This window comes from Lynx canadensis, chromosome C2 (genome assembly GCF_007474595.2).
Source record: "Lynx canadensis isolate LIC74 chromosome C2, mLynCan4.pri.v2, whole genome shotgun sequence".
In the NCBI taxonomy this organism is placed as follows: Eukaryota; Metazoa; Chordata; class Mammalia; order Carnivora; family Felidae; genus Lynx; species Lynx canadensis.
This window is the reverse complement of record NC_044311.2, coordinates 147,912,668-147,928,129: the sequence shown is the minus strand read 5'-3', so window position 1 is coordinate 147,928,129 and position 15,462 is coordinate 147,912,668. Positions and strand designations below refer to the sequence as shown.

Sequence of the window (15,462 nt, the reverse complement as noted above, 5' to 3'; positions counted from 1 at the left end):
CTGAAACAAGGCAGAAGGTCACTTTGTACAACCTCATCTGGAAAAGGACTCGACAGGAGGCTCAAATTTTTGCCTCCCCATCTGTGAATGACTGTGAAAATACTGTATTGATTTGGGGGAGGGGGTACAAACAAACGTTTGCAAGTAGGCAGATTGACAAATACAGATTCTTTGAATAATGAGAACTGACAGTTAACAGGGTTTGACATCTATAAAAAAAAAGCAGTATCTAGTCCTCCACAAAGAGGTACTCACATTTTGGGATTCATTTGGACAAAGAACTTTATAGTCAAGTCATTAGCTCAATAGGAGCTTTATGGAAACAATGGTCTCCTACTGACTTGGAATGGAGAGATCAGGTCCGTTTTGCATATTCCTTACTTCTGGCATTGTCCACCGAACAATGCATCCTTGTCTTTTCCACTCACGATGGAAGCATCTCAGGCAAACCTTCTCTGGGAAATGGGATGAAATCACATTTCCTTCCCCAGAGGACGCACAGCTTAGCTTGCTCTGGGGGAAAAGATGCAGATACAACACACAGACACCAATTCCCCAGTACCAGACAACACTTGCAGCAACCCAAATGTTCTCGAACATTGTGGAGACTCCATCTGGTTTCAGGAATCTTTTGTTAATTGCCCCACTGGGCTTGGGGGATCTGGGACTGCGCAGGGTTATCTAGGTCTTGCTGCTGTCACTACAGACTTAGGGGTTGATTTTTAGGGTCGTGGTGTGCCGCTCCAAAAACAAGACTTTGCCACCGCCCAGAAACTTCTTGGCCACCACACTATGTTTTCCTCCTGTGGAATAAGAGTGCCTTGTGCCTGTGTTTGGTTTTAAGTCCATGTGCCTTAAAGCTGTGTTCTCAAAGCAAAAAGTATGTTGGCAATTTGAGCCCAGCAAATGCTCGTGCTGGCCTCTGGGGCTCCCTTTGCTGTTTTCTTGTGGTCGGGTACAGAGCCTATTCTGTTTCGAGTAATAGCCCCACAGAACCCACTGGCAAGCCATGAAAACAACAGCTATGCTTATCAGAAGATGGAGAGAAGTGTGCAAAGAAGCCCCTGAGAAATTATTTTAAGCCCTCCCCCTCTCCCTACCAGGTTCCCGAATCACTAATGGAATAACCCTTCAGCAAACCAGGCAGTGGGACCTGATCCAGGGCCTTGCAGACTTGGAAGGCTCTTTAAGACCGGCTGGTTCACTGGCCACACTTTTTCAAAGACTCTGAAGCCTGAGGCTGAGGGAAGACAAGAAAGTGTGTGAGATCCTGTGGCTGGAGGGTGGCAACACAGGGCCATCGAGGAGGTCTCTGACCCAAAGTTGTATGCTCCTAACACTTTTTTCAAGGTGACCAAGAATCCCACAAATTGCTCTGGGATCTTCCCACCGTCAACACGATCCTGGCCTGCCAGGAGACAGGGCAGGTCCTGGCAGGTGGCATTCCAGGTCAAGCTCAGGTGCAGTCATCTATCACCGAGCCCTCTGAACAACAAATGGCAACAGCCCAGACCACAAAAGGAGAGGATGCTGTATACTCTCACAATGCTCCCACACACAGCATTTCAGGGCACACCCAGTTCAGCTGGGGGTCACTGGGCAAGCACACGGTCCAGTGCACTGTCCACCTGCTGGTGGACATCTGACAACCTCGCCCCAACCCCCTTCGTACTTCTCCATGATGAGTTTACATAATAGTTTCTTTCTTACAAATATGTGGGTAGGGTAGAGCATTGGTCAATTAGGATGCACATTGTGTAGGGAATTAGTATGCATACTACTCGTTCCTGGCTCTTCAAAATGATCCTTTCAGTTCAAGAAAACTTCAATCACGAAATGCCTTCTCACCAGCAGTCAGGGACTTGGACCCTCCCTGAATTCCCAACCTGTCGTGTGCCAGACCATACCTGCCTGGCCCCCAGGTGTACTGAAAACACTATAGTTTTGCCACCTCCCATCTGCTGCCCTCCCATGCTCCACACTAGTCCCTATGCCTGCTGAAACACGATCTCTGCTGGAAACCGCACCCTCCTCCCCAGCTCCAAGTGCTAATGAATCCAGTTCTGTGTTTTCCATTGCACTTAGTTTAAATCTTAATTACCATTTTTATTATGGCCTGTTTTTAGATAGCGGAGTATTTCCACCTCCCCTGTCTATGACTCTGAGGTCAGGGTCACTGCCCACTCATCTTTGTATCCTGCCCAGGGCATCACCTGCCATGTGTGTGCTTCATACACATACCCCTGGAGTATGGAGGGGAAAAAAAAAAAAAAAAAAGAAAAGAAAAACTACGGGAAATTACAGAGAAAAAAAAATGTGCAGAAAGGAGGCCTGGTCTCCAGGGCATGCTAACGTTTTTATTCTGTCGTTCTCATGACTTCTCTTTGAAGACCTGAGATAAAAACACTCCCAAGAAGTCCCAGATCCACCCTCTCCCCTCTTAAAATGATAAAGCCTGGGTCCTTGGTCTAGGTGTGGGGTAGGAAGGGACCAGGGCATCAAATCCTGGAATCAGCCCCCCCGGAGCATGGCTGATTCAGCAGGGATTGCTGGTGTCCACCTCCAGAAGGATGCAGTGAGCCAAAATTGGACTTTCAAATCCCAATCCAAATCCTCCCGCTGCCGCCTTGGACGAGTCACTTATTTTCTCTGAGCCTTGGGTGCCCCATCTGTAGAATGTTAAGGGAGCATAAAAGATTACTGTTAACATGAGCACTTGCTGAAAGTGTCCCTCAGATGTGCTGTCATGCATCCCCTGGCTGTGTGGGGTAGACCATGACTCTTCTGGACTCGACTACAAGGAGGGAAGCACAGCTCATGCTTTCAATCCTCCTAATCCTTCAAACAAATATTTCATCTCAATCAAGAAAAATGTTGCCTTTCAGCAAAAATCTAAGGGGCTCACCTGTGCTTAATGGTCCTTCCTTGACATTCATAGTACAGGACCTAGTCCTCCGACTCAGATGCCTGCTGAATACCTCCATCACTTACAAACGTCTCCAGGAGGCAGTTTCTGAGACACATCTGAAACTAGCTTCTTGGGCCCACAGCCTCCGTCGCACTCTCTACCTGCCTCCTGAGCCCAACCCATGTGAAAAAGTACTTCCAGAAGCTTGTTCCTGTCCAAAGTGAACCACAAGTATAGTCAAGGTAACAAAACTGAGGAAGACGCATCATTTCAAGAAGTGAGCCCAAAGGGAACGCTCTGGAATCACTGCTTCAACCTTCAGCCCTGGCCTCCTGTGCTTCTGAGGCTCAGTGCGTTTTGGCAGACTCCAGTCCTCCAAATTTATCCCTGTGGGTCCCCCAGATCTGACGGGATTCTTGTCAGGGACCTCTCTTCCCCTCCACAGGGGCCGCTCTGCTCTCTAGCTCAGGGTCCCAGGGCGGCTGCATGCGCAGGGCTGGCTCACCCCCCAGACCTCAGCCTGTCACTTCTGCAGCCCTCCCCATGCTGGGCGCCACACTCACTTTCCTGCCTTCTCTGCGAGGAGCCCATGAAGACAGGGGCTGTCTTTTGACTGCTTTCCTTCCAGAACCCTGCTCCTAATCACCCCGTGAAGGAGCAGACCACCGCCAACCTGGGCAGGAGGACCAGACACTCTTGGCTCTGATGGCAAACACGCAGCCTGGAAAGGACCCCCACACAGGCCCTGCTCAGACACCAGGTATTTTGCAAGGGGACAAGGGCCCCTTAGTGGCTGACGGTCTAGCTATGAATCAGCAGCTCAGAGAGGAGAGACTGTGCCTTCATTCTGGAGCTTCCAAGGAGGGCAAGTGGCACACTGCATGGCTGCCCTACTTAGCCAGCCTCCTTCCTCTCTCTAAACTGTGCCACAGGATTCTGAACACTGGCATGACCTGGAATGCTCAAGAACGTCAATCAACTTCCCAGGGACTAGCAAGTGCAGGAAAACAATGTGCCAGCACCACTCTCAGGCCATGAGGACCACTACTACTCATCTGAGCAGTCATCATTCGCCCCAGACATCCAGGTGCCTAGTTTAACCGGAGAGAATAAAGACAAGTTCGCTGTGACTGAAGGGAAAAGACTGGATGGCCTCAGGGTCCCCAGTTCAAGATTCCAGCTGTCAGTTGGTAGTTGTAGGGTCAAGGTCAAATCGCTCTGAGCCTGTTTCCTCATCCAAACACCAGGGATGACAATGCTTCCTTGTAATGCTGCCGAAAGGACTAAGATGAGGTTCCAGAGAAGACGTGTGTGGCCCCAAATATGGCACGCAGTGTGCACATACTGAACTTTAGGAGAAGCGAAAATGCGTCGGACGGCACCTGAGCGGAAGTACACACACTTGCAAGCCATTCGGAAGAAGAGTTAGTGCTCTCACGCGCCCTGGCTGAAAGCCCAAACTTTCAGGAAATTCCTAATGAAACAGGAAGTAGCATATTTTCCCAGATAACCTCCACTTTATCCCTTTTATTTCCAGGCTACAGTTTTTAATGACCCTCTTTGCTGAACTACTGCTCTTCAAGAGACTTATTTTACAGTGAGGAAGTTGAAGCTCGGTGCTGTCTGAGCTCTTAAGGAAAAGGGTGAAATCTCGCCATCTGCAACAACCTGGATGGGCCTACAGGGTATTATGCTAAGTGAAGTAACTCACACAGGGAAAGACCATCACTGAACGATTTCACTTCTTTGCGGACTCCAAAGAATAAAACAAACAAAACAGAAACAGACTCATAAATACAGAGCGCTGCTGGTTGCCAGAAGGGAGGAAGGGTGGGAGGGGGGTGGGCAAAATAGGGGAAGGGGATGAAGAAGTACAGCCTTCCAGTTATACAATCAGTCATGGGGATGTCATTTACAGCATGGGGAATACAGTCAACAATACAGTAATAACTCCATATGGTGACAGAGTAACCAGGCCTCTCTGAGCAATCATTTTGTACATCTGTAATGTATAAAAATACCAAAACACTACGTTGGCTACCTGAAACTAATATAATACTGTAGTGGGTCAATTATACATCAACTGAAGACAAAGAAAGAATTAAGCAAAGGGACAAGGCAGAGACGGGCAGCGTTACAGAGGGAGGAAGCCCGGGCTTAGTTAGGAGCTGGGCTCCTCCTGATTCTTGGGGACACCGGGCTTGCACATCTGTGTCTCCGTCTCGTGATTTAAAAGAGGCAGAGGCCTAATCTCTGGGCCCCTTCCTGCTTTAACATGATCTGACTGTACAAGCTACAACGACCAGAGATTGTACTCAGGAGCTGGCGCTCCCCCCAACAATTAGCGCACAGAAGCTCTGTCACTACGGACACCCTGTGCAGGGCACCCGTTTGGGAAGGTGGACAGGCTGGTTAATTTCTTCCGGTTCACCGGCTCTGAGGAGACCGAGGAGGAGACGCCAGTGACCGTTCCGGGAAGAAGCCGCCTCCTCACCCGCCACAGAAGCCATCCGGCTGCCAGAGACACGGGGTCCTCCGCTTGCTAGGCCTCGGGCAGAGCCCGCAGATGGACCTTCCTTAAAGGAGAATTTGTTTCTTGCTAAAGGCCGGTGGCACTTACTGATTCTAAGACTGCAGTGTGACTTAAGGCTCACAGAACAGATGATCTGGAACTGACCAGGGATGAAATTTTAGTTTCTAGATGGGTTTTCTGGCGGGCTGAGGGAATCAGAGTTGGAGGCAAACGAGCATGCCAGCTGCGTTCTCTTCTGTTAGCTCCTGATGCTCTTCAAACTCGCCTCGGTGCGACGCCACCAGCTGCAAAGCTAGGCTGCCCGAGGCCGGCTTCCGCTCCCCAAAGCTCAGCGAGGCAGAGCACACCCCATCTCTGGGCAGGCGTCATAGCAACGTTGCCTGCCACGTAAAATACAGAACACCCAGGTAAATCTGAATTTCAAACAAACGGCACATCGCTTTTTGCTCTAAGTATGTTCCATGCAACACTGGGGCATGCTTACGAGGAAAAAAAGATTCGTCGTTTACCTGCAATTCCAATTTAACTGGGCACCCTGCATTTCTATTTGCTAAATATGGTAACCTTAATTGCACTCAGTTCAAGCAAAGACCGGTTGGTTCTTAGTCTCAAAAGCGTAACAACATCCTACAACCAACCTCTCCCCTGCCAAAACAAAAAAACGCTCAATACAAAACTTGTCTTTTTATTTCAAGATGTGGTTTTAAAAAGCAGGTCCGTAAGTATCAAATAAAAAACAGAAAAAAAGAGATGTAGCTCCTTGGAAGTCTCCCTAAGTTTAGAGCTCAGAGTGCCACTGGCCACAGGCACTGGTGCCAGCCAGCGATTTGGGCAACCCCACCGGCTTCCAACTGGTCAGGGTAGGGGGAGAGGGGAGGAGGCAGGTGTGGACGGGGGCGGGGGGAGTGTAGAAGAATGAGAGGAAGCAGCGCGAGAGCTCAAGCCACAGCACTTCACGTCCCTCTACAGACAGCAACACCCACGTATGGTCACGTTAACTGTGAGATAAAAGAAAAAGTCACTGATTTTATAGAATGCCCGGTAGTGGAGGGACACACACATTCCTGCCCCACCCTCGCCCCTGACTTCTCCCAGTCTCTGCACTCGGGCTGGTAACCAGGTAACCCTCCCACGCACTGCGGGCATTCCGGGCTTCTGGGCAGACAGCGCTCAGGGCCTCCGGCGGTTCACTGTGCTGGGGCAGGTGAAGAGACAAAAGACCTCCCCGAGTTTTTCTGAAATTATGTTTATTATTCTGGTCAAAAGTTACTCATATAAATGCAGTGGTCTTAAATTTTTATTTTGCATGGTTGACTAGCCTGAATAATGAGCTTGCAGTCTGAGGCAGTTTTCAGAAGCTCTGCTCTTCAAAATGGTGTTAGCGTTGTTGTAGGGCAAAGTCCTCACCAACAAAAAAATCACACGAATGAAATGAAGTCAAGAACAACGTGCTGGTACCACAGATTACAAAGTGGCTCTAAGCCGAGCCCTTCCCCAACCTCTTAGGGCAAGGGAGATCAAGAGCTAAAAAATACCTTTGAAAAATCAAATGGCACCTGTAACACACTCTTATATAAGGGTCAAGTCTGTAAATTATTAATCCATGGTACTCAAAAGTGATAGAATTAAATATAAAGCTATAATCTGGTAAATCTTCTCACTTCCTCTTCTTCGTGGAATATAGTTTTTCTTCAAGTGGGACTGGGACAATCCCTTCACACGCTTTTACTTCCTGGGTCAGAGGGTGTTTTACAACATTCGGTCTAATCACATCAATGTCTCGAGACAAATGTTCCATTATGCTTTCCACAGCGGTTGTTGGTGCATAAAAATCCACCAAGAAATACCTGCAATAAAATAAAAATGTGTGAATTCCTGCATTCTGAAATATAACACTTCCACTATTTTGGACAATGTTTTCTACTCCTGCCCAGATAAAGATCAACTACACAAAAACACATACACACCTTTGCCAAAATAGAAAGTACCAGCTGACCAGCTAAACAGAAGTGTTTGCCCACCCCCAACCCTTCCTATGGCTCTTCTCATTAACACTCTCAGGAAAATCCGAATCCAAACTCTGTGGTAGCAAAAAGTGCCGTGACTTTACATAGAGAGGGAAATAGAGACAATATGGTAAAATGATGGGTTTAAGAACAGAATTTACTATTTAACAAGGCTGGATTTTGCAAACTATTTTTGAGAAAACATCTTATTAGGGAAGGCCTCATAGTTTTCCAAAGGGTTACACAAGTAACTCAGTGCACCAGAGAGAGTGCAGACCACCAGCCACACTTCACAAATAAGGAAAAACATTCTGAAAGGCCTGGGACTTGTCTAAGACTACCCTCCATGTTCAAGAGCTGACAAAGACCAGAAAGAAAATTCTGTGAATCCTGAGTAAGAGAAAGAATTTAACGTTCCTCCACTCACAGCAGAATAACGCAGCAGGGCATCTCCTACGGCTCACTGGCTTCACCACATCAACAACTGGATCGGCTCAGCTGGTTGATGTCACAAAAGCAGCAGCAGCCCTTCCTTCTCCCTGCCCACGCCCTCCGCTCAGTTCTAAAAGTTTAAGCCTCTCTTGTACCGTTTGGTTTGAACCACAGTGCTGCAAAAGGCCAGTTTTCAGTGCAGTCATTCAGAATTCTGCAGTGTTCCATCTGGCTAAGGCGACCTTTGACACCACTTACTTTGTTCCAGCCACACTCTCCTCCCCGAACACATTCCCATCCTAGGTCTTCATTCTCACTGTTCCTTCTGCCAGAAATGTTCTTCGCTCGAGTTCCCCATAGCTCACCCCTCACCTCTGTCATGTCTCTGTCCAAATGTCACCTTGTAGAGAGGACCTCTTTGATCACTTCTCCTAATGCAACATCCTCCTTGCTCCACGTACCAAGCCTCATTACTCTCTCTTACTCTCTATTTTTTCCCCACAGAGCTTATCACCACCGATACAGCATATAGTTGTTTACTGTCTATCTCACTCCACCAAAACATAGTTGCTGTAAGAAGGACTTTGTTAATCTCTCCCCAGCACCCTGAACAGAGACTAACACACAGCAGGTCCACAGTAAACACCTGACAGCGGTAGTGTTATGTTAGCATGAAAGGTGGATTTCTCACGGAAAGCAGGAGAGACCAAACTGAAAATGGACAAATTCAACAAGGAAGGAAGTTACAGGAAAAAGGATGACGTTTTGTGTAATTCCATACAAAGAGGGTTCAAACTCACAAAACAACTTGCCAGGTGATCGTTCACCCTTAGCCAAGCCTAGTGGGAAAGTTTTTCAAGTAAATAATTATTCAAAGTGGAATGGAAGAAAAACATATACTATGCAAAAACACTAATCAAAAGAAAGCTCCAGTGGCTACAATAATATTAAAGTAGATCTCAGAGCAAAGAAAATTACGAGGGATAGAAAAAGATAGTATGTAACAATCAGTTCACCAAGAAGACACAGCAATCCTAAATGTGTATGTATCAAACAACAGAATTTCCTCATACAGGAAGAAAACTAACAGAACTGACAAGAGAAATCCACAACTATAGTTGGTGACTTTTAATATTCCTCTCAGTAATCAATAAAACTAGTATACAGAAAACCAGCAAGGCTATACAAAAAATGAGCACCACCATCAACCAACTAGGTCTGATCTTTATAGACCCTCCAAACAAAAAGAGCAGAATACACATTGTTCTCAACTGCTAACAGCACATTTACCAAGGTCAACCATATTCTGGGCCATAAAACAAGTCTCAATAAATCTAAAGGGACTTGAATCACACAGAAAAAACTCGGGAAACTCTCCAAATACTTGAAAACTAAACATACATCTAAATAGCCTACAGGTCAAATAAGAAGTCAAAAGGAAATGTGAATTGAATGAAAATGAAAGCAATATATCAGAATGCCACTAAAGCAGGAAATTTATAGCACTAAACACTTATTATGTAAGAAAAGAGGAAAAGCCTCAAAATTTCTACCTTAAAAAAAACAGAAAAAGAAGAGCAAATTAAGCACAAACTAAGACAAAAAAAAAAAAAAAGAGAAGAGAAGAGAAGAGAGAAGAAAATGAAGGAAGGAAGGAAGGAAGGAAGGAAGGAAGGAAGGAAGGAAGGAAGGAAAAATAAAGATCAGAACAGAAATCTCTGAAGCAGAAAACAGAAAAACAAGAAAACATCAACAAAACCAAATAAATACTAGTTCACCGAGACCAGTAAAATTGATACATCTCTAGTCAGACTGATCAGTAGAAAAAAATAAAGAGACAAATTACTAATATTCAGGAATGGGAGAGGTGAAATGATAACAGGATGTGGCAGACTATTATTATAAACAAATTTTGCAATAAATTTGACAACTTAGATGAAATTCCTTGAAAAAATGCAAACTACCAAAACTCACTCCAAAAGAAATAGATAACCTGGATAGCCCTATATCTATTAAGGAAATTAAATTTGTAGTTATAAGCGTTTCCACAAAGAAAACCAAAGACCCACATGGTTTCACCAATGAATTCCACCAAACGTGTGAGGGGGAAACTTTGTTCCAGTTTTGGCACAAACTGGTCCAGAAAATACGAAAACACTTCTCAATGTGTTCTATGAAGCCAGCATTACCCTTATGGCAAAACAAGGCAAAGACATTACAAGAAAAGAAAAAACTGATCAATATCTCTCATGAACATAAATGAAAAAAAATTTTAGCAAGAAAAAAAATTTTAGCAAATTGACTACTAAAATATATGAAAAGAATAATGTATCATGATCAGGCAGAGTTTATCACAGAAAGCAAGACTGGTTTAACATTTTAAATCAATGTAAATCCTATTAGCAAACTAAAAAAGAAAAATCACATGATCATTCCAATAATAGCAAAAAAAAAAAAAAAAAAAAAAACAGCAGCATTTAACAAAATTTCATATCCATTTCTGATAAACTCTCCGCAAAGTAAGACTACAAAGGAACTTCTTCAACCTTACAAAAGGCATCTATGCAAAACCTAGAACTAACTAACATCATATCAACTGGTGAAAGTCTGAATCTTTTTTCCTGAGGCTGGGAATAAACAAGGGTGTCTGTTCTCACCATTTCTATTCAATATTTTACTAGAGACTCTTGCCAGTGCAACAAGGCAAGAAAAAAAAGAAAAGGTATCCAGATTGATAAGTAGTAAACTTGTCTATATTTACACATGAAATGACTGTGTATACAAGAGAATCTAAAGAAATTTATAAAAAAGATACTAGAATATGTGAGTTTAGCAAGGTTGCAAGACACAAGATCAGTATACAAAAGTCAACTATATTTCTATATATTAGCAACAAATAATAACACCTTGAAATGAAATATGAAGTACTTAAGGATAAATCTGACAAAAGGTATGCAAGACCTCTACACCAAAAACCATAAAACATTACTGAAAGAAATTAAAGAAAACCCACCTAAATGGAGGTTTATGTAGATGTCAATTCTCTAAAACTGATGAATAAATTCAAAAGGATCCCAATCAAAATCCCTAAAAGACACTTTTATTAGATATTGATGAACTGATTTTAAGGTACACAGAGAAATTCAAAGGATCTAGAACAGCCAAAACAACTCTGATAAAGAATAAAGTTGAAGAACTAACACTGATTTCAAGACTCATTATAAAGCTATGGTAATCAAGGCACTATGGTATTTGTATAAAGATACACAAACAGATCAGTAGAACAGAGTCCAGAAACAGATCCATATACACACAGCTGATTTTTGACCAAAGGCAATTCAGTAAAGTGTCTTTTCAACAAATGGTGGCCAACAATTCTATATATGTATGCAAAAAAAGGAACTTCGATCCATACTTGTATCATATACAAAAATTAACTCAAATGGGACACAGATCTGAAATATAAAACACAAAGCTATAAAACTGGAAGAAAACACAAGAGAAAACCTCTGTGGCCTTGAGTTAAGCAAAGATTCTTTAGACATGACACTAAAAGCAAAATCCATAAAGAAAAATGTGATAAACTAGACTTCATCAAAATAAAAAATTGCTCTTTGAAAGATACTGCTAATAAAAAAGACAAGTGACAGGCTGGGATTTGCAAATCCCATGTCTGATAAAGGACTTGTTTCTAGAATATAAAGAACTCTCAAAATTTAATTAAAAAAAATTTTTTTAATGGGGCATAAAATGTGAATGGCCTTTTCACCAAAGATATATTCTGGCAAAAAAGCACATGAGAAAGATGCTTAATAGGACTAGTCATTAGAGAAATGCAAATTAAAACCACAAAGAGATACCTACTATATAAGCTAAAATTAAGAAGACTGAACAATACCAAGTGTTGGTGAGGAAAGACAGGAACTGGCATTCTCACACACTGCTGGTGGGATTGCAAAATGATACAACTTTTTTGGCATTTTCTTAAAAGTTAAACATACACACTTGGCATTATGATCAAGCCATTCTACTCCCAGGTATTTATCCAAGAAAAGTAAAACACTAGTCCTTACAACAATTTGTACAGGAGTGCTCACAGCAGCAACACTTACAATCCCAAACTGGAAACAGAAAATATCCAACAACATGTAAACCAATAAACAAACTATGGTATACGATGGAATAGTACTCAGCTATAAAAAGGAATAAGCTATTGATACACACTATTGATGAATCTCAGAATAATTTGGCTGATTGAAAGAAACTATGGTTAAAAAAAAAGGCGGGGGGGTACATGCTGTCTGATTGTATCTAAGTAAGATTCTAGAAAATAGAAATTAATCTATAGTGAAAGAAAGCAGACCAATGGTTGTCATAGACGGGAAACAAGTGGAGGGAAGGATCACAAGATGCAGGAGGGAACTTCTGGGGTGACCAGTCTGCTTATTGTCTTGCTTGTAGTGATTTCATGGGTATATATACATATGTCAAACATATATTGTGGGTATATATACATATGATACATATGTGAATGTATTATGTATATGTATTACATTATGTAATATGTATTAATAAAAGCACGTAGTTTACTGTGTTGTCAATTATATCTCTGTAAGGCTGTTGATTTAATCATGGTACACAGAAAGCTGAAAGGGCAGGACTTGGTGAATGATTTGATATGGGTGGCAGCAATGAGGGAGCAATTACAGATAATGAAGCCGCCCAGAATTTCTCAAGAAATGAAACAGGAGTGCCTGGGTGGCTCAGTAAGTCGAGCATCTGAATTTGGCTCAGGTCATGATCTCACGTTCATGGTTTTGAGGCCCCCCACCCCCCACCCCATTGGGCTCTGTGCTGACAGCTCACATCCTGGAACCTGCTTTGGATTCTGTGTCTCCCTCTCTCTCTGCCCTTCCCTTGCTTGTGCTCTGTCTCTCAAAACATAAAATAAAACGTTAAAAAAAAAAATCAAAAAAGAAAAAAAAAGAAATGAAATAAAAATGGTGTAAAGTCCTCTATCATCAGGCAAACTTCTAGGAAGTGACTTTTACCTCTGCTCACTGATGATATTACCATTTGTACTTACCATGAAAATCACACACCAACCTGGCCAAATTCTCCAAGGTGTAATTCCACTGGTTTATTTCTGCACCACGTGGAAGGCACGAGGTTTGCAAATCATCAAACTTAAGAACTGCTCATTTGTTCGATATTTAATTATTGATTACTTACCTTGAGTAAGGCTCTAATATAGAACCTAAAAAGTTACTGTGATCAATCATAAATTACCTTCTCTTTGCCAATCCCCAGCCCTTTATCCAACTCCCCCAAGCCCCAGTAACTATGGTGGCCTGGTGGGCAGGGCAGGGAACTCTCTCACTCAACACTGCCCCAGCATTTCTTTCTTCCTATTTCATTCATTTGTTCTTTCATTCTGTATTCATCAAAATGTCCCTCCAAACTACCACAGACAACTTAGGATCTCACCCTCTGTTTGCCAACATTCCCACCATACTTAATTCTACAGTTCCTTCCTCTTCCCTTGCTTTTCATCTAGTTTCCCTAGACTAGTCTTCCTCTTTTGCTTTATTACACTTAAAGCCCTGTGCTGAAAGCCTGACGCGGTGTGCTGGTGAAATGCCACATATCACACATAGGGTAATATGGAAGAACGTGCTAAAGCAAGGGCTGGACATGCTCTGGGCACTCAATAACCCAGGCAATCACTACTGGCAGCCCTTGAAGTATTCCAAGTGCCCACTACCTCCAGAAGGTCCACAGACATCTCCTGCTCTAGAGTTAAGCCTGGCTTTCTTTACAGTCCAGTATTCAAGTTATTCAAATACCGCATCTGGGCTTCAGCAGCCATTGTTTTCTTCCATTTTCCATTCAAGTGTACCAGAGGCATTTTTGTGGGCTAGCCTCAGTGTCTACTAAACATGTTTCTAAAAGAAAGCGGGTGTACAGTTGCCAGCGACCAACTCAACTGCCCACAGCTCAACTCTCGTGCAGTCTTCCTGAACAACATTCTCCATACACTCGCACTCACCAAATAATCCTAAGACATCCAAAGCTTCTGGATACCATTTTGTGATAAGGATAAAAATACCCAAGGATAGAAGGAAGCTAGATGCCAGATATTATCAGAAACCTCCTATTCCAGAAATTAAAAGGAAAGGGTCTTACATAGAACTTTCTAATTTTCAAAGTGCTTTCACATCTTTCAGATAGCTTCTGAGGAAGAGGATAAGCAGGAAGTAGAAGCTCCACCCCACGTGGCCCATTCAGAAAACGCAAGAGGAAGTTCCTCTGGGTGTTATTCTGGTCCAGGAGCCCTCTCTTAGCAACACTACTGCTTTAGCAGTTTTCAAAGTGGGCCTCCTAGAGATGGCCTCCTTTGAGTTTCAGAATGATTAAGTCACTAGCTCAAGGTCACTCAGCTACTGAGTGGCCACAGCCAGGTTTCTAACAGAGCAGATCTTTTGACTCCAGGATACAAGAAGCCACACACTGCTCTGGGACCAATGGGTTACAGAATCACAGAACGTAAGTGCTGGAGGAGACCATGAAGACAATGCAGTTCAACCCCTTCATGTCACTTATGAGGGAACTGGGGAACTGATCTGCTCCAGGTCACAGGGTAAAAAGCAAGTTCCAGACTTCAGGCCCCATAGTTCCTCACTCTGTCAACCACATCTCTTGGTTCCTGCAGCCAGAATTCTGGAGGTTTCTCAAGGATAAGGAGAAGTGCTAGAAAAGCCTGGAAGTCCTAAGACTGGGCTGCAACTTGGCTTCTGGAAGATCGCTGTTACTATAAAAACGCTTACAGCCTTTACCTTTTACCTACGCTGCCTTCCCCCTACCAGTCCTGACACTCCTCTAGCAACCAAACCTAAACAAGAGAACTGGCCAAAATGCAAATGCGTTTGTGCCCACCACCACAGCTGTGACAGTCATTTCATGCTCATCACCCTGCTGATCTGTGCCTAGGGTTCGTGTGGGCAAAGACTGCTTCTACTCCCATGCTCCTTATTATACCGTGGAAATTTCCACAAAAATGAAACACCACCAAAACGGAAAAGAGGGGAAGTGGCTCAGAGAGGGGCAGATGTTACTGTGTTCACCAGTCCTGGGTGAAAGCTGAACCTCCTACCTCCCCTGCTCCCTCCTAGGGCATTAAGTGGTCTCACCCCACCATGAGGGAACCAAGCATAAGTCCAGGACAAACTCAATCTCCATCTACCTCAGTGGCCCACGCCCACGGGTCAATGGTCCGTTATGGCTTCCCCACACAGAAAAGACTATGACCAATTCCTGGTTGTTGCCAGTATATATTCTTTTTTCACGTAAGTGGACAAACTGAACTGGTCAGTGAACATCTGCTATGGGCACACCTCAGAGGGAGGCTAAAAAGGAGGAACATAACGGCCTGGACCACCCAGAACATGTAGTCCAGGCAGGGAGAGAGGTCACAGGGCTACTGGGCTGGCAGAAACCTGGGCTCCCACTATTTACACTGGTCTGCCAGTTCTGGAGGAGACTGTGGCGATGATGAGGTGGTCATGGACATCCGCCTCCTGGCA

At 43.9% G+C, this 15,462-nt stretch overlaps 1 protein-coding gene across 1 annotated transcript in view; it reads right to left on the bottom strand.

Annotated features, from left to right (window-relative positions):
• Nucleotides 1–6,671: 6,671 nt before the first annotated feature.
• MRPS6 (mitochondrial ribosomal protein S6) overlaps nt 6,672–15,462 on the bottom strand; it is a 67,228-nt gene continuing 58,437 nt past the window's right edge. The window contains exon 3 of the mRNA XM_030330568.1: nt 6,672–7,288. Coding sequence (XP_030186428.1) covers nt 7,099–7,288 — 190 coding nt within the window. The 3' untranslated portion in view covers nt 6,672–7,098. The remainder of the gene's footprint in view (nt 7,289–15,462) is intronic.